Raw genomic sequence first — 24,662 nt, 5'->3', positions numbered from 1 at the left:
GCAGTCCCAAGTAAAGTTGGACACCTGCTGACCACACATGCAAACGATCCCAGGCATGAAAACCTCATTTCATCTTAATAGGATTCAAATTTGCGCAGTTGCTCTGCAGCTCTGACAAGGGCGCGGTGTCCACACCCACCGGAACCGCGGTCCCCGCCGGTCCCCAGGCGCTCGCGCCCGCTCCCTTTAAGGACTCTGTGCGCACTCCCGAGACACCAGGAGATATGGCGGCGTTCATGACTCTGAGTCAGGTAACAACTCCAAACAGCTCAAGAAAAGTAATAAAATTTATTAGAAAGCGTTAACATCTGACAGCGACAGCGGTTATGTGATCTGACTGCTTTAGGTCTTCATAAGATAGGATGAATATAAACTACTGTGAACGCTTTATTAAGCTTTCGCTGTCAACTAAGTTGACAGGGTTAGCTAGGTTAGGATAGCAAAGTTAGTGTACGCTTTAAAGGATGAGGAAAGCGACTGCTGGCGAAGACAGTAATGAAGCTAGTGTAGAGTGTGGTGTTGTTGAAAACAAAACACGACTAAGTGGCAACTAAAAAAAAGATGGCCTTTACTTTATGAACTAACTATGTTGGAAGTTTGTTGCCATTGAAATTAGCCATTCGTTTCCTAGCAACTTAATTGAGTATATTTGATGCTTAATACACATTCATTTGTAATTTGTTTCCTTTAGTTATCAAGTGGAAACCCAGTTTATGAAAACTACTACAGACTGGTAAGGTCTACGTGGTTTGCTGTTGCTCCCCACCTCACTTCAGATCATTTACTGTGCATTCATCTCTGTATGATCTTTTATGTAACCCCATTCTTAAAGACACTTCTATCCTCTGTATCCTCCTGGTAATTTCCTCATGATTCTTTATAGCTCGACCCAGGAAACACAGGCAAAATATCAGCTGGCGATGCAGCTCAGTTTCTTAAGAAGTCTGGCCTGTCAGACAGCACACTGGGAAAGGTGGGTAACAGTGTCACCTACATGTACACACAACACACAGTCATGTATTTGACCTAACTAAAATCTTGTACCTTTGCATTTATTTATGTACGTATTTTAGATTTGGGATTTGGCAGATTCAGAAAGAAAAGGCTATTTGGACAAGCGGGTAACGCAGAATTTCTTTGTAAATTTGATGGTATTGTCGTGCTGATGCATGCAGAAAAAACAGGATTTGTTCTGCTTTCTTCCTCTTTTTTTTTTTTTTTAGGGTTTCTTCATAGCTTTGAGGCTGGTGGCATCTGCACAGGGTGGAAATGACATAGGTCTTCACAATCTCAACCAAAACTTAGCTGCACCCAAATTTGTAAGTTATAATTACAAATAATAATGATAATTATAAATAACTCCAAAGAACTGGATTAATCAATAATGTTATGGGAATTATTTCTGTGGATCATATGAAAACTTCATTATTTAGTGTCTTAGAAAATGATAAGTTGATGCATTTCATTTCACTCTGTCTATTTCTTCTTTTTTTCTTATAGAAAGATACAAGCAGCCCATTACTAACTGTTTCAACAACAGCATCTGATTCACAGTGGGCCATTAAGGTAAAATGTTATAAGGTTTCAAGAACTGTCATGAGGATATCACAGAAAAATGGGCTTGTCACTTAAACTTGAGTTGTTGTTGTTGTTGTTGTTGTTTTTTTCTTTATTTCCCAGCCTGATGAAAAGGGAAAGTTTGAGGGAATTTTTGAGAGTCTGTTACCTGTGAATGGCCTCCTCTCTGGTGATAAAGTCAGGCCAGTTTTGATAAACTCCAAGCTACCTCTGGATGTGTTAGGAAAGGTGATGTTACATGTCAAGTACTACTATGCAGCCTTCTTTTTGTAATTTTAACAGTTTGTTAAAATTGAGCACTTACTCATTGTTTGTGCAGATTTGGGACCTAAGTGATGTGGACAAAGATGGACACTTGGACAAAGAAGAATTCACCGTGGTAAACTGTGATTCCGTACTGACATATTATCTGGGTTCCCTTCTTTATTTGTAATAATTGGTTATACTTTCCATTTTACAGGCTTTGCATCTTGTGTATCGCACCATGGAGAAGGAGCCGCTCCCCACTAGTTTACCCGCTTCCCTTATCCCCCCTTCTAAGAGGAAGAAGACTGGGGTTGGACTTCCAGGTGCTGTTCCCGTGCTGCCTGCTCTGTCTGGCCTTGGAACTGGTCCAGCTCTTCTCAAAGAAACTTTACGCAGCACTTCTCCTCTGGTCAACACTACTCCCCTCGGCACTGCTGCTCTTTTTGGCTCCGGTGCTGCCAACCTTTCTCCAAAACAGTCCTTTAAGTCCAGTTCTCCGGTATGTTGCCTCACATTGCTTGTGTGGACAGTATTATTAGTCGAAGATGCGCAAATGCCTCTTTATGGCCGTTGAGTCATGTGATTAAACCTAATATATAATATCAATGTAATGGACAGCACAGTGATGTTGCTTCAAAAAGTTTCTGGGTTTGGACCTCCTAGGGTTGGTCTTTGCGGAGGTTGCATGTTGTACCTTTACCTCCATAAGTGTTTGAGTCCTCCAGTTTCCTCCCACAGTCCAAAGAGAAGCATATTGTGTCAATTGATGATTTTAAATTGGATATGTGCATACAATTGAAGCACATAATAAAGTGCTCTCTGAAGCTGATGTTGGTGGAAAGCACTTTAAATGATCATATCACATATGACCATGCATATCAAACGAATGGTCATATGACTATTCGTTTGATGTAATGAGGGAAAATCACTACATTTGTTTTTTTTTTTTTTCTTGGTTCTCTCTACGTGTCACAAGGGCAGATTCTTAACTCTTAAACAAGCTAGGTTGCCATGTATTAACTGTCTTTTGTTGCAAATGGGTAGACTTGTTTTGCCACATTGTTCTGAGCATTGTTCAAAGGCCAACCTCTCTCTACCAGGATACAGCTTCAGGGATTTCAATTTTGGAGAAACAGGTTTTCTTGAAAGTAACGAGTAGCAATACTTGTACTACCTTTGTACCTTGACCACTTGATCAGTTGTTATGTTGTTCTGTCTTTTTTTTTTTTTTTTTTTTTTTTTTAATTCATGGCCCTTTCTGCTTCTTTAAATGCTTTATCGTAATTTTGTTTTTTAATAGTTTGTTTTTTGACAGAAATAAAATGCAAGGTATGCATTTCATCTTTGCATTTTTTTGCATATATTTTTTGCATTTTTTATTAGCTTGATTAGTTACAGTTTTAATGTATTGTGTATGTTATACAGTTGTGTGAATGTTTGTGATAGGGCAGTGAGAATGCATCCTACAAATGCAGTTCCATCTAGCTGAGGACTGTTTTTTTGGGGGGGTTTTGTTTTGTTTTTACTGATCTGTTTTAACCATTTCATTGTGCAGATTCACAAATTCCTCTTGTTGCGTGAAGTAAACCTGTCTGCACTGAAGAAGAACTGTGTGTTTGTTGTATACTGAATGCTGTGTTCATCATTTCATATCACACAATGTCTTCTGTTGTCTCTAGCCGGCGGTGAACTGGGTTGTACCAGTGGCTGACAGAGAGAAATATAAAGAAATTTTCAAGAACACGGACACTGACAATGACGGCCTCGTCAACGGCGGCGATGTCATCGAGCTCTTCATGAATTGTACGCTCTCCCAGACGATGCTCGCACAGATATGGTAAGACCACAGCTCAGACATATTTAGAGATTTTGTTTGTTGGGGGTTTTTTTTGTATGTTGTGAATAACATGTTCCCAAAGCACTACAGTGTAAGAAAACACAAGGAAATTACATTTTCTTCATTACACCCTCACAGTGGCTTTTAAAATACAATAATTCATATATGGTTGAAGTGCAGACTTTCAGTTTTCATTCATAAGGGAATCAATAAAAGTATTACATTAATCATTATTAGGATAAAAATCCTTTACAGTTAATGACTGCCTGAAGTCTAGAACACATGGGCATTGCCATATACTGTCTCTCCTACATTGAAAACCTCCGCCAGGCCTTTACTGCAGCCACCCTTAGTTGCTGCTTGTTTGTGGCTCTCTATGCCTTAAGTTTCGTCTTCAGTTACTGAAAAGCATACTCTGTTGGGTTGAGATCAGGTGACTCACGTGGCCATCAAAGAATATCCAATTTCTTGCCCTTGAGAAACTATTCGGGCTCTTTTGCAGTTTGTGTTGCGTTATTATCCATTTGCTCTGGGCACTGTGTTGCTTACACATTCATAAAGGTGTTTGATTGTATGTGTACCTCCTGGAGAGTGTTCTTGATTTGGTTATATGAAAAATGATGGGTCATTTCTCATAACCATAGAAATAATTCTGTTATCATGAACTTCGGGTGTTCCTGAGCTTTCATTTGCATTTCTTCTTATTAGGAGAGAACAAGTTTGTGGATTTGACCAGTCCTAAAATTGTTGCTATCTCTCTGATAGGTTTATCTGGGTTTTTATCTTAACGTGTACATTTAAAATCCACTGTGTTGGTGTCACAAAAACTGTTTCATTGTTCAAAAAGTTATAGACTTGACTCTTTTTGTTGCCATTGTGTTAAATTGGTGAAGATGTCAACATTTTCATACATTTTTACACTTTGTCCTGTTTTGATTCGATTCAGTTTTGACTCTGTCAGAAATATTATAATTCTGATAATTCCTCTTGGATGTATACTGTTCAAAGAACTCTCTAAACATTGTAAGTTAAAAATGCATCATTCCAAATTATTTGACTATTTCTGTGCAATTACGAAGGAGGTAAAAAAAACAAAACAAACAAACAAAAAAAACCAGAACTGACACTTGTGAGACATTGTCAGAGGTGTAAGCATCACAGCAGATGCCTTTGTGTCAAAGTAACTGAGGATAAAACAGATATGTGAAGGAGATTTTCCTGGCCTGATCTTTTATAGCATATAACCCCCCTGAAAATATGCTGCAGTAGATCAAAAACTAAAGAAAACCACGAATCAACATGTGGACATTACCTGTACAAAGACTGAGGCTGCTGAAGTAAAACAGAGCAAAGTTACAGAGGTTTTATCACGGTCGGAGGTTATTTTGGGGAGAGAAAAAATCAGAAGCTGACAACAATGTATACAACAGACTGGTGCATAATAGGCAAGTGAATAATGCAGAAAATCGATTTTTTTTAATGGGAAACTGGTCTTGAAGTATAGAGGTATATTGGGCAGAGAGTGACGAAGCCTGCAGTTCAGAATCTGTCAGATGTCGGCTTTCAGCACCCGACATGTCCATGTACGAGCTGTCGGGTTAACGACGCTTTTTTTACATCTTTTTGCAAAATCCGTTTACCTGCTCTTTAATCATTTAATCATTTTAGCTGTTTGGCAATTGTTGAGATGTTTTTGTGAGCTTTTAGCGGAGGTTCTGGCTTTTATGGCAAAATACATTTATATTTAAAAATAAATTTTAAATGAATCAATATCAGATTATTCAAATTAAAATCGATTTGAATGGGGAAATCTATTTTTAAAAATACATAGTCAGGAGGATTCTCCCAGATAAAGCTATATAGCACCATCTTGTGGCCACTTAAAATTAGATTCAAGAAGTTTATTGTCATATACACCGCAAAACACAAATGGTTACAATGAGCAATGAAATTCTTACTTTGCGAGTTCCCTTCACACAACTAAATACACAAATGACTAAAAAAATTAAATAAATCTAAGAATAGAAAATAATAAAGTAAAGCGAATGCTGTGTACACAAGAGTAGGGTGTAGTTAAAATTTTAAAAGGCAGTACAAATATTAAAATTGTTTATATTGTATGAAGTTGTATTATAGTGTATATAAATGTTCAAATTTTTGTTCAAATAATCTGAGTTCAACCAAATTACTACATTTGGTCTAGAGAAGTGGAACAGAAGTGTTTTTTTTTTTTTTTTTTTTTTTAAATGATTTAAAGGATGCTCACTTAACCAGAATAAAATGGACCATTTTTCCATGGTAACCACTCAGTGGGGATTTGTATTTGTAAAAATTGCTGATATTATTGCTCAGAAGTATGTAATAGGGTGAGAAAAATGTCTCCTCTTCCTCCATAGGGGACTTGCTGACACAAAACAAACAGGCAAGCTGAACGAGGAGCAGTTTGCTCTAGCCATGCATTTGATCCAACAAAAGGTCAATAAAGGCATCGACCCTCCCTCTGCTCTCACTCCTGACATGATCCCTCCATCAGAACGATCTGCATCATCAGCTATGGGCTTTGTGAGTTCTGCCTATACCATATTCCAACCACTTCTTCATCTGTCGGTTTGCCAGTTTATTACAATTTGTTTCTTTTTTTTTTTTTACAAAGTGCTTATTAAAAATTTGCATCTGTACCATCAGCGTGTTTACCCTCATAACTTATGCTATTTAAGTGCTTCTTATTTATTGCTTTCTAGTCCTCAAATGCAAAACTGTTTTTTTTTTTGTTGTTTGTTTTTTAATTGTTTACAGATTTTATTCTTTTGCCTTGTTGGGATCTTTTCTATCCTGTCTAACAGAACTATGTGGGGTTTGTCTTCTGTGAGACCAGAACTTGGTTCCTTTTTTAAGGTGCACATTGTGAATAGTTGGGCCTTTGCCACAAGGTGGCGCTCTTGTTCTATTATATTCTCTCTCTTTCTGTTCCAAAGAGAAGGTGAACAATAATATGGGAACATTTAAAGTGCTGCCACCTGCTGTATTTTCATCATCACTGGCTTGACATTTTTTTGATCTTCAAGGAAACGCAGCATAAGAGAATACCGTTCTATTATATTACAGAGGATATAATAGAACAAATAATTTTTAATATGAGTAGAGAAATGGGGCCACTGTTAAGTGGGCAATCAAGTAAACCAGCATGTAACCTTTTATTTAAATTTATCTGGGGGGAAAAAACATGAATTACCATTACCAAGAAGTTAGCTTTTTATTTTTCAATGAGTGTAAAAGTAAAATTTAATCTGTCTGAACTAAGTGGGTTTAAGCTTGACTGCCAAGGTGAGGAAAACAAATCAGTTACTCCAGTTGAGCTTTTCAGATCAATCATGCTTTTATTATTAATATTATCAGATTAATGTCATCATTACAGTAAATTCTAAGAAACACAATTTAATTTAAATGCACTGAAATTCTGGGCCAATAACAACTTTATAAATAGGAAATGAACCAATAGCTGATGGTGTTGGCATCAGTTATCAGTTATATATCTGTATTGTTCTGCTACAGTTGTGTAGCTCTCATGGATAGTCTCCTATTTCAGGTGAAACACGAAGCTTAAATAGATTATGTGTTGTCTTGGTCTGCTTCAGCAATTTTGCGAATTGCCCAATATTTTTGTTTAGGCTTCTTGATATGGCATGGGTCTGTTTAACAATGAACAGTCTTCCAAAATTTACTGTTGCATTGAATTCTTTTAAATAGCCTTGTGTGCAATTTATGTATCGTCTGGCTGGCTTGCTCCTACGCTAACTGTGTGAGCTGTTTGTATTTCCGTCCTCTGACTTTTGTTTCTTTAGACACAACAGCGGGGAGCACCTCTTTCCCACTGCATATCACTCACATCTTCCCTGACCTCTTTTCCCTCCTTGTACTCCTTCGCCTATTAGAACAGATTCTTCGTCGTTCGCCTGTCCATTTCCCAGTCCTAATCAACTGTTTCTGTGCTCCCCTCCAGTCACCCTCATCATATCTTCTCTCCTACCTTTTTTCTCCTGTCTAACTCATCTGTCTCAATGTCTCTCGCCTCAGGACGGTATCGGCTACACAGGGTCGACAGAGCCGACAGGTATCAAAGAGCTGGATGACCTCAGTAAGGAAATATCTCATCTGCAGAGGTGAGCCCACTAAACCGTAACTAGCAGTAGGGACAGCTTTGTTTCGCTTCCTGTGAGGGGAAAAGTAGACAAGCTTTTAGTAAGGTGATGTTCTAGATCAAAGTTTTTTTTCATACTATTGTACTGTTTGTATACAGGATGCATTGTATTCAACAGCTGTCAACATACTTCTCACTGTGTAACTCTATACGGATTGCTGACAAACATTCTTTATGAATTGCAGTAAATGGTTACAGTTGACTACACCTTTGTCTGTTTTTGAACTGTTAAATATATTTTTATTATCACAAGAGACATTAATACAAGCTCAGCTGAAGTAGCATGCTGCTTTTTGATGCTACTTAATTTTTTCTAATGTAATTTGGCACCAGGGTTTAATATAATCATTACCCCAAATGGCCCAGAGTATGTTTAATTTAAAAAAACAAAACGAACAAAGACCCCCACACAAACAACATGTTGGGCAACTTGATTAACTGGCTGCTGGCCTTTTCTGGCTATTGACAGCAGTCCAGGAAGTCATGGTCATGAGTTAACATTTGATGTAAATAGTTTTTTCTTGCAGTCAGTATTTTCACCCTATGGCCAAACACTTGTGGTGTAAGAAGGAAGCAACTAAGAGAATGTGTCAAAGAATAGTGTATAAAGACTGCAGCGCATGGAAGGTGCAATCGTTCCATTAGCATTTACAATTCAAAATAGATTTGTGCATACTGTAAAATACATTTATAAGCTAATAAAAAGTATTAAAAATTCATCTCAAGTAACCTTTTTTTTTTTTTTTTTTATTTAAACAGTGCACTTGATAACGCACCAACAGTGACATAGTCATAATGAATGTGCTGCAGAAGGACTATGAGCGAGTTTAGCCTCTTTTTGTTTAGTCTCGTTGCATTAGGGTGGCTTGACAAAACTAGAAAACCACAGTCAGAGATAACAGATATCGCATCACGTTAGCGGTTTCAGCATTCTTTGTTAAACCAGATATTTGGCTGCAGGCTCTGTGCACGTTCACGTAAAATAGGGCAGTTGATGAGTCGCTGGAGATCTGTAGTGTCCGTATAAAATAAAATAAATACCAGTAAAAAGTAACACTGTAGCTGGAAATAACAGATGAAAGTAATTGTTGTGAATTGATTTCCATTTCAAGCACACAGAGTGTATCAGTTCACATTAATGCATTTATTTTACTGCTCGGTGCTGATGCCCATTAGACCTCTGAAACGTTGAACTTTTTACATTTAAAACATTAAAGGTTACTAGGTGTGTTAATTTCTGTTACTTTTCCATAGCCTTGCAAAAAAGAAATCAATGTTGGCAGATCATTTTGATTGAACATTTTAATTCTGATTTCTCTTATCCATTATGTTGCCTGCAAATCTAGACAGAAAATGAAACACTGGGTATAATTTTTGTCATTTGCCTCTCTTTCGTTTGTTGGTGAGTGATGTCCATTTTATAACCTCTCTGCCATTGTTTGGCTCGTGTTTTTCATCTGTAGAGACAAATTCATCCTGGAGCATGAGATCAGAGAAAAGGAGGAGGCCCTCAGACAAAAAAACAGTGATGTGCAGGTAAGACTGAATAAAATAAAATAATTTAGTTTGCCTGGTTAAAGTTAAGTTAAAGTTAATGGTATTCATGAGTAAATTCCAGTCCATTTTATTCTACGATTTAAAAAGTTGTCAGAAATACTTCAAATCCAGCACAAATTGCATAATTTTGAGGGGGACTGAAGGCTTAATAACTCAGAAAAGATCATGCCTAATAGCTATACTTTCTGCAAACACATGTGCCTCTGTGTGGGTTTTCCTTGACCCTCAGGACTTGCAGAATAATTTGGAAAGGGAGAGCAGCAGCTTGCAAGACCTGGAGACCCAGAAGCAGGATGCCCAGGTACGCCTGGAGGAAATGGACCAACAGCGCTCCAGGCTTGAGGGAATGCTCAACGACATCAAGCAGAAGTGCCAGGATGAAACCCAGAAGGTTAGAGATGTGACACACTGAAGTGATGCGCATGTATTTCAGTTGAGAAATGTTATTGGATTTTGTGTTTGGCTACTGGTGACAGTGGTACACATGCATTTGTGGTTTTACTGTAGTGTAATCTTTTTGGTCTAAGCTGATAATGGTTTGGTGTCAGTGGGATCTCAGATATCAGGCCAGATGTCAAAACACTGGTCATCTGAGGTTAAGATTTGTTTACATGAAAGTAGTGAGAGTTAGTATTTTTAAACACATTCACCACATATACAATAAGGTCTTTGTTTAGAAAGTCAGTGTAACTGCTTTAGAGGCAGCTGTGCATATTTGGCTTTTAGTTTGTTGGTGCAAGATGGATGTGGAAAAAAAAAAATGTAAGAAGTGAAGCACTAATTGCATTTAAAAAATTTAGAATTGAAATCTACAATTTCTAAATGAACAGCAAGCAGGATGTTGATCCTGCAGATATAAACTCCTTTCTTTCTTTTTGTTTGGAAGATTTCATCCCTGCAGAGCCAGATCCGCTCACAGGAGACTGACCTCCGCAGTCAGGAAGATGAACTGAGTCGCACCAAAACGGACCTGAGTAGAGTCCAAGAGGAGGAGGCACAGCTAGAGCAGAGATTGCTGTCCGGTCGGACTCAGCTGGACAGCATCATTAAGTCACTCAAAACCACCCAGGATGAGATCAGTCAGGTCAGTTCAGAGGGAAAGGCAACAGGTTACTTTAGGATGTTGTGCCACTTCAGACCACCAAGCTCCATAATAGCAATGTTGGGATTAAAGATCAGGTTGGAAAGTGGGATAAAGGTCTAGATATCCAGTAGTACTAATAATACTTATACTAATTTATGCTTATCTACTAGTGAAGTTTCAACTAGTACATAGTTAAATTCAAGTTTGAATTTAACTTATTTTTATTTTCTTTTGTTTTTTAAATAATCATTTTTGAAGCAGACGTTTACTCTCTTACTCCTCTGATAGTCATATTTATCATGCTTTAAAGGTACAAAACACCTAAACCGCTTACAGCCAGTTCTGTTTAGTGACTTTAATGTCTGGTGCATTGATCAGATTTGAGCACCATGTTTGTTTCTGTTAGCTGAAATAAATCCAGATTACGATCCTGCCTAAAAACGACAGCCAGCATTTCTACCCAAAAATTTGTTAGCCCCAGTTGATGCAGATTTGGTTACTGTTATGCTCCCTTTAAGTAGTGGAATTATTGTATTATTTTTTTGTATTTTTCTTTTGAAGTCTGTTTATTTCAGTTGGTGTCTGGAAACCGTTTTCTTATTTCAGTTTAGTTTTTAATATTTAAAAATGTTTCCTTTTACTTTTGATTTTCTTTAGTTTCATTTTCAGTTTTGGCTTTTTCTTTTGTCATGATACGGGGAACGTTTGTCAGGGCCAGAGGAGGTCACAGTATTTGTATTGTCATAGTGGAAATTGTTGGTTCATAGACAGTGAATGATTTAACCTACCTACCTTTGGACATAAGTGGATAGATATCAGTGTGGTTCTTTAGAAGCATGTTGGTATACTGTAGATTGACATTCTTTGTGTTTTTTAGGCTCGTGGTAAGTTGTCACTGATTCAGGAGAGCCAGAAAGAGTTGACCAAGACCATTGAGCAGTACAACAATGCTTTGAAAGAAATCAACGCAGGAAACTTGAGCAACCTGCCGGACCTAAATGAAGGCTTTGCTGAAAGGGAGGATGGAAGCTTCAGAAGTACGGTGAGGAGACCACAACTACCTATGAAGGATGATTCGTTCACAATACAATTTTAGTCTAAATCCAAGAAACTCATTTTTTCTGTTCTCTAATAATCTGGATTCAGATTTTGTTTCCTTTGTCGTTTTGCTCTGGAGATGCTAGAGAAGTGCAAATGTACCCAGACTTGTAACATGGAAGTTAATTTCTGGATATTTTCTGGGTACATTGGTAAAGGGCTTTACTGATAAGATTGTTGCTGATTTGTTGTTTTCTGGATGGTTAATCAGGAGGGCTCTTTAAAGTCAAGGATAGCCATGTTCAACAACAACAGTGCTGCCAAGGAGACTCGAGCAGACCCCTTCAAGATGGAGGATCCCTTCAAATCTGACCTCTTCAAAGGTGTGAATACTTCCTCAAGTCTCCTTATTTACTCCTTTTTCTGTAACGACTGTGGCTCTGTCAGCTGCTGCTTGCATTCAGTTTGTATCCCTTCTAATGAGCTTTTCTTGTTAGAGGATGTAAATGATGGTGGTGTCCTTTTTCTAGATCCATTTGGAAGTGATCCTTTCAAAGAAAGCGACCCTTTCAAAGGCACCTCATCTGAAGACTTTTTTAAGACAACTGACAGGCCAGACTTGTTTGGATCTGGAGACCCCTTTAGCAGAAAACCTGTACCTCCAGTCAAGGTATTGACTTCCCCCCCCCCCCCTTCCCCAAGTGATACTACTTTGGAGTGCTAATATGGCTCTTTTAGATGCAGTGCGATTATTAGTTCAAGAAGATTTTCTTTTTTTTGTGCTTGCAGATAAATGGAAAAGCAAACCAGAAAGAGATTTGTGGCGTGGTCATAGTGTGTACATTTTAAATGTGTTTGACTGAATTAAATCTCACTCTGTTTGTTTTTGTTTTTTTCCCCTTCTTTTGCATTTGTCAGCCAAGTCCTTTTGGCAGCAGTGACTCCTTCAGATCAAACAGCCCAAAAACAAAGGACTCAGGTACAGAAGCAACATGGGAAGTCAAAGCACACTGAAAGAGACTTTAAATCTCAAATTATTAAAACCCAGAATAATTTGTTTGCACATAGCCCCAGAGTTCTTCAGTTTAACATTTTTTCAATTTCACTTTTATTAAAATGGCAACCAGCTCATACCAGCAGTCCTCTCAAGAACCGTAACAATCTGATGATCCCCTTTAATCAAGTACTTTGAGAGGCAAAAAAAACCCATCTTTTAACTTTAACAGGAAGAGGCCTCATGTAGCTAGTTTGTCGTACATAAGTTGGACAGGTCATATTTAAATATGTTACTCATCCTTCTCCATTCGCTGTTATTGAGACGATGATGTATGATCGTGTTTTCATGCACGAATCCATGCCGATTTCCACGTATAGTCATCCCTGTACTAATAAGAGCAGATTTTCCAAGCCTTTTACTGAAAATATGACTCTAAAAACAGACATCTAAACATGAGAACTCTCTTTAGTTGTGAAACCCATCTTAAAAGAGTCTTTTTGCCCATTCTGGGTGACGTGTTAGATTTAGATTTTATTTTGGGGGGAGCACCAGGGGCAAACAATTTTTACTCACTGTGGCTTCAATTTTTCCTGTGGTTTCGGGCTATTTTTAGTCGAGTACCTACACATTTAACTACTGACCAACTAAAAATACCCCCCCCCCACACACACACACCCCCCCAACCCCTGGAAAAACAGGAGGCTAACCGGAGCCAAGCATAACAGAAACTCTGTGACTGCTGGTCCTTCTCTACTAGAATACACTGCCACTCCTTTAACCAGTTCCCTTCTGCCTCTGTCCTGTCTTTATACTTGCTGCTGTTGAACTGCTGTGCCTCTTTTGGTGCGGAAGTTGTTTTAAGTTGGTGGCTGCTGCTGGTTGATGCTCTGCCGTGCTACACGTGTTTAAGATGAACACAGAGTCGACTGTAGACCTGAGCTGAGTTACTGTGCGCAAAAGAAAAACACCGATCCTGCACATGAACGGGTCTTTTGTGGTCGAACACTCACAACAAACATATTCTCTTACGATGTTTTGTTTTTTCACGGTGAAAAAATGCAGGGTTTTCTTTTTCCTCCATTAAGTGGCATACTGCTGAGCTTCAAAACAAGCCAGGCATGGTTATAGTTAACAGGACGCCAAATGACGCCCGATGCATACGTCAGGTTAAACAAAACCTCTGCTTTACAGGTTTTTTTGTAAAATGTCATGGAAAATTAAACGGTCATGCCACATTGCCTCTTCTGAAAATAGAAAACAGGCCCTTTCAGAATAAGCAAGATGCAGAGAGGATTTTGAATGTGTGGTTTGGGGCTGAACTTCATTATAGTTTCTGGCTCTTTCCATAAATGTATTCAAATGTTCCAAATGCATTTCAATGTACTCTTGTCACAGATTTGTTTGGGAAAGCAGACCCCTTTGGAAGCAACTCTTTTGGAAGCAAGGGGGGTGGATTTGCTGACTTTAGTCAGATGTCAAAGGTAAGCTCTGGAGACTTGAAGTTATGAATCAGTTGCACCATAAAGCATAGTTTTCCACTAAAGCTGAAGAAAGCCGTGCTGTTAATTTAACTTTCATCGTGACTGAGGTCTTGTTTTTTTTTTTTTTTCCTTCCAATTTATCACATTTCTGAAAAGGGTCTACCTTGTATAAGTCCAGAGGCTTTACATCTTAGCTGACATTTCTGTTGGGGTCATCGTTTTGTATACAGCTAATGGTTTTTCTTTTCTTTTTGTCTTGTGTCCGAGAAGAAGTCGGACAATCCTGTACTCCCAATCCCAAAGAAAAGTGTGCCTAAGAAGCCTGCACCTCCCTATGGTAAGCATAGAGTTTATTCATATGTATATCTATATAAAATAACATAAAACGTGTTTTTGATGAACTTGAGTGCGCATGTGCAGGCATGGTGTTCATAGCTAGGAAATAGAAATGGGTCAGATCTGCTAAACAGATCACACTTTTTTTTTTTTTTTTTTATGCCAGTGATGATGGTACATTCTCTTTACTCATATGTAACTCAGAATAAAAGCATAAGAATTTTTGGGGGTTTTCACGGCGAGTAACCGTCCTGTGAAATAAGGATTTGATGCTTAATGGTGGTTGGAAAAAAAAAAAGAAAAAGAAAAAAACAACTTCCCTATTGAGGTGCTAGGGTGCTGAGAACATAATTTCTTCTTTTGATTTGGTAAACAGGAAAGCTGCTGGCAGAGATACGAGTTCTTTAAATGATAATGTTGTTATTAAGACTCTGCCGCAGTGATGTGTTAAGATATTCTTGTGTACAGGATGAGGAGCCTTGAGAACAACTTTTTCTCATCCTTTTTTTTTTTTTTAGTGGTTTTGTTCGTGTTGTTTTTTTTATGCACATGTGAATTCACACATTACCTAGAAGCCATGCCCAGTACATGCCCTTCCGCTGTGACCTTGCACTTATTCTTGTAGCAGAAGCATCAGCCTGGGAAAGTTAGTGTTCCCCTTTACCGCACAGAAAAGGGTAGAGATGAGTAGCCATGGTTTGTCTTGAACTAGAGACGTGCTTCACGTGTGATGGGGAAGTGAGAAGTCCACTCTCACAAACCGTGGGCACCGTTGACTTTCTGTATTACAAGGACAGTTGCTCAACAGTTAGAACTTTTAATATATTTTTTTATTTGATTGGATTTATTCTTTTGCAGCTGTGTTGCAGCAGCATTTGTAAACAACTCTAATAATACTTGTTTTTCTTTTTGTTTTGTTTTTTCTTAATCAATTCTTTTTAATTTGACAAATCAAAGAATTAGTTTTTCGGAAAATTGAGCCCTTGAATTTGCAGGAGCAGCCTGTGCTGCATTGGTGCACAAAGTCCGTGAGATAAACAACATTCTCACTTATTAATAGTACCATCATTATAAGAAATGTGTGCTTACTGTACACAAGGGTGTGTCCATCTTTTACAATTGCAAGTTCCAAAAAAGCAACCGTGTACATGTTTAAGCTTCACTGCATCAGTGAGCTGTACTGAAAAAGGTGTTAACCACATTTTTTGAATCAATGTGGCTTTCCCCTGGGTAACTACTCTGCTTGCATGAAGCTGTTGGCTTCCTGTGAATATTTAGTGGCAAAGTATTATGCGTTAGCCTTTAAAGTGTGAGTTCAATTTCCCAAGGGGGGTATCGGTGAGAAATATCTCTAATGAAGATGCTAACAGCAGCATTTTCTGTCATGTTGGGTTTTTTTTATATATATTATCTTATTTAAATGTCCTTCCTTCTCTGATAGGTTTGAGTCCATCAGAGCTGCTCCAGAGCGTTGGCTCCACAGCAGACGGTGCAGACTCTTTCTTTACGACACAGTCGAGTAAAACATCCAAAGATTATCCTATGGGTTTTGCAAATTTTGCATCTGTAAGTGTAGTGTACTTGCTGTAGAGTATATTTGCCTGCACAAGCTGCTGATCTCATCTCGATCTTTAGATTGCTGTGTTCAAGCCACAGAGGTGTCAGCTCTGTGTCATTGGGCCTCATTCTGTTAACGCCCCAAAAGCAGTGTGTTCAGAAGGCACTCAAAGAACTTTTGTGTTTACTGGCTGTTAACTAACAACTGACAGAACATGTGAGAGCTTTTCAACTGCTTGGTTTAGAAGGAAAGTAAATGATTGCATGACTGAGTTGGACAGTCCCTCTGCTAGTCTCTGTCGAGTTATAGATTGGCTCTGTGCACCTGGTAAAGGGGCTTGCATGCTTGCTGTCATCTTTGCCTTTTCCTTTGAGAGGAAGCGAGGATTTATAAACTCATAGTTGGCGAGTTCATGAACTTGCCTGGTCAGGTATCACTTGAGGAGCATTTTTCAAGTCTCGAAGTGCAAGCTAAAGGCTTATTCGCTGTCAAAGCATGATATGCCTCAAAGCAGAGAACAACAGAGTAAATCTCCCTCTTTATGTCCCACCTTCCGCTTATTTGCCATCTTGTATAGCCTAACGGCTGACTGTGCTCTCATGTGGAGAGGTGATGCATGGCAGCTTTTTGTGTCTGGTTTGTATCACTTGACATGATATGTATTTATTTTATCCCTCATGCCAGCATGACTGTTGTGAAAGGGATTTGTGGTTTTTATATCGAGCTCTGTGTTGTAATTTTTGTTTTTCTGCCAGGATCTGAACATGTTAAGGTAAGACTGTATAAAGGTGTGCTTTTCGATTCTTTGCATGTGAAAAACCTGTCGGCAATGCATAATCTAAGTAAAGTGATTCTCGAGCATAATTATTTTCCTGCATTCCTGCATCCAAACACAGAATTTGGGAAATGTGACCATTGATTTGTTGTAGTGGAGCAGCACCTTCTTTGCTGTCTTGTGTGATGTAAAAGTGAAATCTAATTGTCTTTAATTTGCATTCAATTTTTGATCAGTATTTTTCTATGTATCAGATCATTTAGCTAAATAATGCAGTTTTTTGAGAATCAGCCCAACTAGAAACGCTTGATTTTTATTTATTTATTTTTAATTTTTTGCATATTTCTTCCAGTGTTTTGTCTGTTGTGTCTTATATGACTACATTCCTGCTTTTTATTGCGCACATCTAATGTTTGTGTCTCTGCTCCAGTTTGGAAGTGAGAGCGAGCAGCTGGAGTGGGCCAAGCGTGAGAGCGAGCATGAGGAACGGGAGAGGTTGAGGAGGCTGCAGCTCCAGGAGCAGAAGGACCTGGAGCTGGCCATCGCTCTCAGCAAGACCACCATGCCGAACACCTGAGCAGGCGTGCTCCAGGACAACTTTCTGTCCCCTTCACTTTTCCTTACAGCCCGCCGTCTACAGGCTCGTGACAACAGTACCATCATTGGCCCGACATGACTAGCACCCCCTGTTACCAACTTGTGCAAGAGCCCAGTGTTTCTGCAGCTATGACTGTACTTGTGTTCAAATGACTCCACATTTAGCTACTAGTTAAGGTTCATTGCTCCCAAACTATGTGGAAACTATAATCAGGGACAATATGGAGGCACTTGATTTAAGCCTTGCTTCATCCTCCAAGGACATGGATTTAACGCAAGCCAAACCGGCAGGGTACTCGACTACTACAACCTATATCTAACTCCATATCTGGTTATGGCTAATCAGCCTTACCTTATCCAAATTTGTGGGGGCTTTTTTGAAGGTAAAATAACATTTTAAAAATATTTTTGTTTTATTTAGAAACGAAAGCAGCTAATTTGTCATGTATGAAGTGAGATACATCCTAAAACTGTTTTTATATCGCTCAGAAAAATCACAATGAAAGTCGAAACATTTGCTCTGCTGACATTCAATTGACTTTTTTCAAATTTATTTTGTTTTGTTTTTATTTTGTTTTATTTCATTTTTTAGGAAACCTCTTCTTTTAGTGTATATAGTTATACGGTTTTATTTTGAGCTCAACCAAATAAAAGACAGGGGGGAAAAAACTCCATTCCTGTCTTAAACAAGTTATGAGATCATCAGTAGCATGATTTAGATTCTCATTTTAAATGCTACTAGTGTTTCTGGGCATTTATGGTTTCATAGCTAATATTTATATAAGTAAAGTGCATGAATTAAAAGAGTACTGGAATATATTGGAAATCCTAAAGATGCTAATGATAATCATTACGGTCTTCCTTTCCTGTGAACCCAGCTCTGTCCACTTGGAGCGCTCTTCCTCTGCGAACAGCTTGTTTGTCAGATAGATCATCATTGGTTGCATTGTTGTAACACCCAAATAGCTCCCTGCAACTAATGCCTCTATTAAATGGAAGAAGTGTAAACCTCTCTTGTTTATACTGGTGCTGTTACACCTTTTTACTACTTCTGCTATTCAGCCAAATCGACCTTTTGGATATTTATTATTTTTCATATGGATTTGTGTTATCACTGTCTAGTAATCTAGTGGGAAGACTTTTCTGCAAATGGCCTGAATTATTGCATCCTTGTAATCATACAAAACACTAATCAGGTTTATGTGGCACATAATGTATGCACTGTTATGTTCCAGAGCCTACTGGACATGCACAGAGTGACGGCGCCTTATTTGTCAACACGTTAACACTGTAATGTGTAATTGCTGCACATTATGTATATAATTTTGAGGTAAAGGTTTGAGTTGCTCAAAACTGTAAGGACTTTTAATTGAATAAAAGTGATTTTTAACACCAAGCACAGAGAGAGGTCTGATTTCTTAAATATTTCCACAACAGCATAAAAAGAAGTGAGTCAGGTGTAATTGCAAAATTAATGTTTCAATGGTAAACAGAGAATGAATATACAGCAAGTGGCCTTGAGAAACTGGTGCTGAGCATTGCATAGACTTGTTATGAAGGAGGGGGGTAGTTTAATTGTTCTTGTGATGCTTCTTTCTAAATCTAGTTCTTGAAGTAAAACTAGAGGGACTCGAACATTGATTGTTTTTATGTCTTAGAAGTCTGGTTTGATATTGGAACACAAAAAAGTGAAATGAGAACGACATATTTGCATGTACTGGGTAGATATTTTTGGCCCAGTGTGTACTTCCTCTTTTTTCGTTTTAAAATATGATAAATTTCAGTGTGTCGATAAACGCATTTGAACTCTTTGCATCTGCGTTTTATTGCTGCAGGTGAATTTACTATACAAAGTAACTGAGTTACACTGATTCAATTAAAACTGTTTTATTAAGTTTTTTAAAAGACTACGCTTTTTAGAAAATGCCATCTGGCTTTTATATATGCACTCAATGCACTCTTTGATGCGGGCGAAACGACTGCTCACTGACACTATGCAGCCATAATGTGCACGGACTTGGATACTTTGAAACTGTAGTGCAGAGTGACTGTGTGTAATTGTAGTATTAAGGCTCTTTGATGTCCTACTATAATTTCTACCCATCAGAAAGGGAGTCTAAGGGCTCCCTGATGAGGGTTTGCTGTGCCCCTCTGTCCAGACGGCTCCTGGCTCACTCTGTAATTATGGAAATGGAGTGTTTGTATTTATAGGCTAAGCCCACAAGCGGCTGCCCTTCTCTGTCTTGCAGCTGCAAAACATCACAGTGGAAATCAAGTGCTCGTGTTTTAAAATTCGATGTACAATTTAGAACAACTGATGTGACAGTCCGCAGGTCTACTGCACCTTTTTACAAGCAGTTAAGATGAGTTATGTTGAGTGGCTGGATGTATCCAATAAAAAAGAAATGTGTGAACAAGTGTAAGGAATGAGTAAGCACGCAAGCGAAGTAAAGACTTCTCAAGCCAAACAATTCAGTTCCATTTTTTTTAATATATACAATAAATACATGATTTACAGTATAAAATCCAGGTACTTTTTTTTTTATATAAATTTAAGTAAAAAATAAAGCACAGGACATCAAGCCCTGATAGTGTACAGAGGGGCTGGAACCAAGAGTTTCACACTGAGATGGACAAAAAGCATTTAAAAAAACAACAAAAAACAGTATAGGCCATTCAGACATTGAGGCAGTTTAAATAAAACATTGTCTTTTGTCTTTGCACATATTAGGCAACTGTATGTGCATTGCACTCCTGTCAGCAAGAACATGTACTGCTTTTTTGGCCATGTCTTCTTTCACAAAGAGTTTTTTTTTTTTTTTTTTTTTTTTTTTTTTTATACAGTAGCACAACGCAGAAAGGCACTTTTGTGTCAAACACAGCATTCCAGTTCTGTCAAAGGAGAGTAGTATATACAGGGCCAGCCCCTTCTTGGTCTGCCTGCTCTAAAGCAAACAAAGCTTTTCTAAAGCTTAAACAACCAAAGTAGTACCAGCTACGTTATTAAACAATAACACTAAACATTTTTTGAATTCAATATCATAATATGCGTCTTTGGTCATGTGAGGAATATTTTAAATAAAAAATACAGTTGAAATCGTAATAATAATAACACAACCCCCCCAATCGCCCCGAGTCCTTATGTGGGTTACTTCACATGTGTCTCTTCATATGAAGGGCCAGGTGGTCAGACCTTGAAAAGGCGCGCTCACACAGGTGGCACTGGAAGGGTCTGTGTCCGGTGTGTTTGCGGAAATGACGGGTAAGCTCGTCGGAGCGGGCGAATTTCCATCCACAGCCTTCCCAGCTGCAGTGGTACGGCTTCTCACCTGCGTGAACAAAATTTGAAAAAAAAGTTTATTAGGCTGTGCTGAAACGGAATTTTGTTTTAATCAATGCGCTGCTCTGTGCGTAACTGCGCACTTAAAAAAGATCATAGCATACTTCAGCTCAAACTTACCGGTGTGAGTGCGGAGATGTGCTTTCAGGTGCGAGCTCTTTGTGTAGGTTTTTCCGCAGCCTGCAAACGTGCAGGTATGCGTGGCTGTGCGCTTCCGTGGCCACGTGCGCCTGCCTCTTTTGGGTTTGGACTCCAGCAGTTCGAGGGGAGATGAGGGTGGAGTAAGCATCACCCTCTGTGCGCCCGGCTGCAGGCTGAGAGCTTCATCATACATGCCAAAACCAGCATGTGGAGCGTGGTAGGCCATCTGCATCTGTGGAGCCTGAGGGTGGTGCTGGAAAGCCACAGTTGTGTGATATTTCTGCTGAAAGTTCATGGGCTGGCATAACTGCCCCTGACAGTCCGAAACTCCCTGGTCATTGGGACTCAGCGGCGGGGTCATGTTGCTGGCCGCTCGGGGAGAGATGGCCACTCTTGGCTGCTCAAAGGACATCATGCACGAAACGTTGCCTTCTTGCTTGATTTTGCTGCAGCTCTGGGGCACCATGCCCATTACGGGACCATAACTGTCCATTGGTGGCTCTACTTTGATGTTCTCCGGGCGGGGGAAATGCGCCGTGCTGGCATAAAATCTTCCCTGAATGCTGGGGTTGCGCGTAATGCCATAGCTGTCTGTTCCTTCGGAGCGGAGTTGTTCTGTCATGAGGCTGGCGCCGTACGGGGGCGGCGGGGAGCGATGGTCGTCTGCTGGGAACGATGGCATAGAGTTTCCAGTCGTGTACATGTTGGGGTCGGCGGTGCCCAGATAGTCCATCGCGCTGTCTGAGCCAGTTGTATTGGCGAGAATAAAATCCAGATCCAAATAGTTACTCAGATCCTCGTCTTCCTTTTTGTTTTGATTGTCCAGGTTTTGTACCATTTCAAGCATGGACCAGCTCGAAGAGACCAGTTTGTCCATCTCTCCCTTCCATCTCTGCAGGAATGAGGAGAAAAAAGCAGATGAGAAATAAGCGACTGCAAAGTTTTTTTTAGAACCAAAATATATATTTTTTCGAAGCAAATAAATTATTCTTACATGATATTTATATTATTACAAGCAGAATCAAAATCACGGATATTTAAAAAAACAAACACACACAAAACACATACACACAATTGCGTGACATTGTTTCAAACTTACATTTTCCCAGGGTTTTTCTCTTTGGTTTGAGAAAGTCGAAAATGACGGTAGCATCACTCCGGATAAGGCCATCGTTGGGTAAAGTAATATAAGTTTCTCTTGTCAAAATCGTGCTGTGTTGAGCGGCAGCCGCGCAGGGGTCTGTGCGCCTATTTCACTGTCGCTTCTCCACAGTTTCACATCAAATACATGAACAAGTTTAAAAGTGGTAGGAGGTCCTCCGAACCTTATAACCCTATTCCGAGCGCGCCTGGCCAATTGTGAGAGCTCAGGAAACAACGTAAAGTTTGGTAAATTTAGCGCTTTATAAAGCAGCTCGCGCAGACTCACTGCTCACTTGTGTGTGACAGGCAGAGCGGCTCGCACCAAGCCTCTTTGAAAAGGGCGGGCCCTAGCTCGGCCCCTCCCACATTGTGACGCAAGACATTTGAAGTTTGTTTTTTTAAATTATAAACACACTGTATAGCAACCATATATACTTACGTAATAATCTAAAAAGAACAAGTACAGTGACAGAAACTGCTGGAGGCAAAGCCGCACCAGCAACTTAAAAATAAAGGCTGTCAGTACTCGAGTTAATCACCAGGACACAAAGGAGATGTGGCTTTTCTGATGAACAGTAATAAAAATATAATTAGATTGGAATTAGCGGGTTCAGCTCTGGAAAGAAACTGAAAGATTTGCCACGAAATAAAAAATATATGCTGGATGTGGCATGCATTATTAATTATTATATATTTATTATTTTCTGATCTCGATGCCTCTCTAAGCCTGTTTTTCTTTCACACTTCCTCACGCACTGGTCCAAGAGCCTCCATTAAAGGGGTTTCTATTTAAATAAACACGTTTTTGTTAAACTTATAAGAGCTCATTAAAGATACGCGCAGTGTAGGTGTCTGTGCCGGCTCATTATCATTAATGGTAGATGCTTTTTGTTCTCTCACAACGGGCCTGTCTAAACAGGCGCCAGGGTCGTCTGAAACTCCCCCCCCCCCCTTTTTTTTTTTTTTTGAGGGGGGTATTATTACGCTTTAACCATTCCTGATATAAACGTAATTTAAGCTAACGTCCAGTTCACATGTAAATGGCATAATTGGGGCTACTGGTTTCGATTGGGTTCACATTTGCATCACAAATCAGCGTTAGTGTTTGTTGCTGCTTCGGCCGAGAGATTTGAGGTTTTCGCGGCGAGGAAAGGGGGATTGTTTTCTGGAGGAATCCGAGGAAGTCGCCTGGCTCCAGAGGTCATGAAGACAGGCTTTCTGCAGGGTACGACTCCGCACTTTTTTGTGCCGCTTTTTCCCAAAGTGTGATGGAATTAGAAAGATTGGTGCCTAAACTTTATTCCTTGGATCCAATTCAACATAGAATAGTGCAATGAAAGAAGAGATTGTTTTAAGAAGCACGTGTTTTATTAAATGTCACACTGAAGCACGATTAGTGGAGGCAATTGGGGATGAGTAATGATTTAGATTACCTGTAAGCAGCCATTTATCTGCACGTGAAGCTGATGTTAAGCTAGTTTTTTTTGTAAGTTTAATGTAGACTTGTTATTTCAGAAGGAATGCTTCCCTCTAAAATGCAGCACAGAATAAGTCAAAAGAAACCTATGCAACTCCAAGATAGGAACCTGAAGTACACACTATATTTTAGGTACTCTCCAACTGTACTTTATGTAGGATTTAACCTGAAACCCCAAGAGAGACACACACCTCATCCTCAACCTCAGCAGGTTAAAAAAGCGCAAAAGTACTCAGTGTGCCAATGACCTGATCCAAGTCAGCTTCTAATGACAGATACACCACCTCTCATCAAGCTGTCATGTCCACCACCTTCACCAGTAAACTTTCAGCTGTGAGGTTTCCACATCCTGAGCCCTGTCAGCTCTGTGTGTTCAGTGGAAAGTGCGTCACACAGAAGAAGTCCAGTAAGGCCAGAGAGGAAATGTGTTTTTAGAGGCAGCGCAGCAGCCGGCCTGATGTCTGAACCCATGACCGCTGTTGTTGACCCTTGCTCTGCGCCGCGAGCCTTTTTTTGCTTTGCTACTAGTGAGAGTGAGAGCAATCTCACTTCCTCTCTTACTCAGCTACCTTTACTGCCCTGTAATGCCTGATGGATTACATTTAGGCAATTACCAAAGAACTCAAGGTTTTTTAGAGACATTGCTTAAAATCTTCTTGCACCACTATGTTTAAATTCAGAAACCTTATGCAAGATTTGTCGCTCTGCGAAAGCCCACATATGAAAAAAACCCCAACAGGCTGTCTCAACAGTATATTACACCAGTGCCATTTGAACTTTAGCATTTTACTACATGTTTTTGTCTCACTTAAAGGGAGCGCTATTAATATTTGCCTTCTTTCAAAGAGAAAGATTGGATCTCACTTGTTTAACTTGTAAAAACAAAGAGGCTAAATATTTGTGTTTTTATGGCATTTTTGTGGCTTATTATTTACTGGTCTGTTGCAGTGACTTCGACATACTTTATATATGTCTCATAAATGTCAACAGATTCCTTTCAGGACACTTGAACAGGGGGAGTCTGGGATGAAACATCAGGTTTTTCTACCCACTGAGCCGCAGCTGCTGATTTTATGTTTATACAAGCTCTTGCTCAAGGTTTGTATTTATAAAAAAAAAAAGGTGAAAACGACAAGAAGGTTAATTTGGCTCGTTTAATTATCTGTAAATAGCCCTGAATTTGTACTGTATCTATTAAATAACCTCTACCTGAAGCCTTTTACAGACTTACTGATTCTCACAGTGCACATTTTAGATACTTTGTTTCAACTAACACCGC

General features: G+C 39.2%; 2 protein-coding genes across 4 annotated transcripts; one reads left to right on the top strand and one right to left on the bottom strand.

The window, feature by feature from the left end:
• The first annotated feature begins 158 nt into the window (after window positions 1–158).
• LOC120724657 (epidermal growth factor receptor substrate 15-like 1) lies at window positions 159–18,683 on the top strand. 3 transcript variants are annotated; one of them, XM_040016953.1, is made up of 23 exons: window positions 159–251; window positions 692–733; window positions 884–973; window positions 1,074–1,121; window positions 1,224–1,319; window positions 1,501–1,566; window positions 1,681–1,806; window positions 1,898–1,957; window positions 2,039–2,323; window positions 3,504–3,661; window positions 6,058–6,223; window positions 7,736–7,821; window positions 9,323–9,395; window positions 9,646–9,807; window positions 10,303–10,500; window positions 11,378–11,542; window positions 11,810–11,921; window positions 12,069–12,208; window positions 12,457–12,517; window positions 13,931–14,016; window positions 14,287–14,353; window positions 16,666–16,682; window positions 17,116–18,683. In XM_040016953.1, exons 1-23 carry the CDS (start codon window positions 225–227, stop codon window positions 17,260–17,262), a joined length of 2,478 nt encoding a protein of 825 aa, XP_039872887.1. In that variant the 5' UTR covers window positions 159–224; the 3' UTR covers window positions 17,263–18,683. The 3 variants fall into 3 exon arrangements, with proteins under 3 accessions (XP_039872887.1, XP_039872879.1, XP_039872896.1); XM_040016945.1 differs by lacking the exon at window positions 16,666–16,682 and adding an exon at window positions 15,794–15,918; XM_040016962.1 differs by lacking the exon at window positions 16,666–16,682 and having other exon boundaries at window positions 17,116–17,234.
• Window positions 18,684–19,826: 1,143 nt separating this feature from the next.
• klf2b (Kruppel-like factor 2b) lies at window positions 19,827–22,214 on the bottom strand. The gene is made up of 3 exons (XM_040016987.1): window positions 21,863–22,214; window positions 20,743–21,655; window positions 19,827–20,611 (listed from the first exon to the last, which is right to left on the bottom strand). The coding sequence occupies exons 1-3, from the start codon at window positions 21,932–21,934 to the stop codon at window positions 20,436–20,438; spliced, it is 1,161 nt and encodes a 386-aa protein (XP_039872921.1). The 5' UTR covers window positions 21,935–22,214; the 3' UTR covers window positions 19,827–20,435.
• Window positions 22,215–24,662: the final 2,448 nt, after the last annotated feature.

The sequence above is a fragment of the Simochromis diagramma genome, unplaced genomic scaffold (assembly GCF_900408965.1).
Source record: "Simochromis diagramma unplaced genomic scaffold, fSimDia1.1 OVJJ01000205.1, whole genome shotgun sequence".
Lineage (NCBI taxonomy): Eukaryota > Metazoa > Chordata > Actinopteri > Cichliformes > Cichlidae > Simochromis > Simochromis diagramma.
The sequence above is the reverse complement of the archived record's forward strand: the minus strand, read 5'-3'. Positions and strand labels throughout refer to the sequence as shown.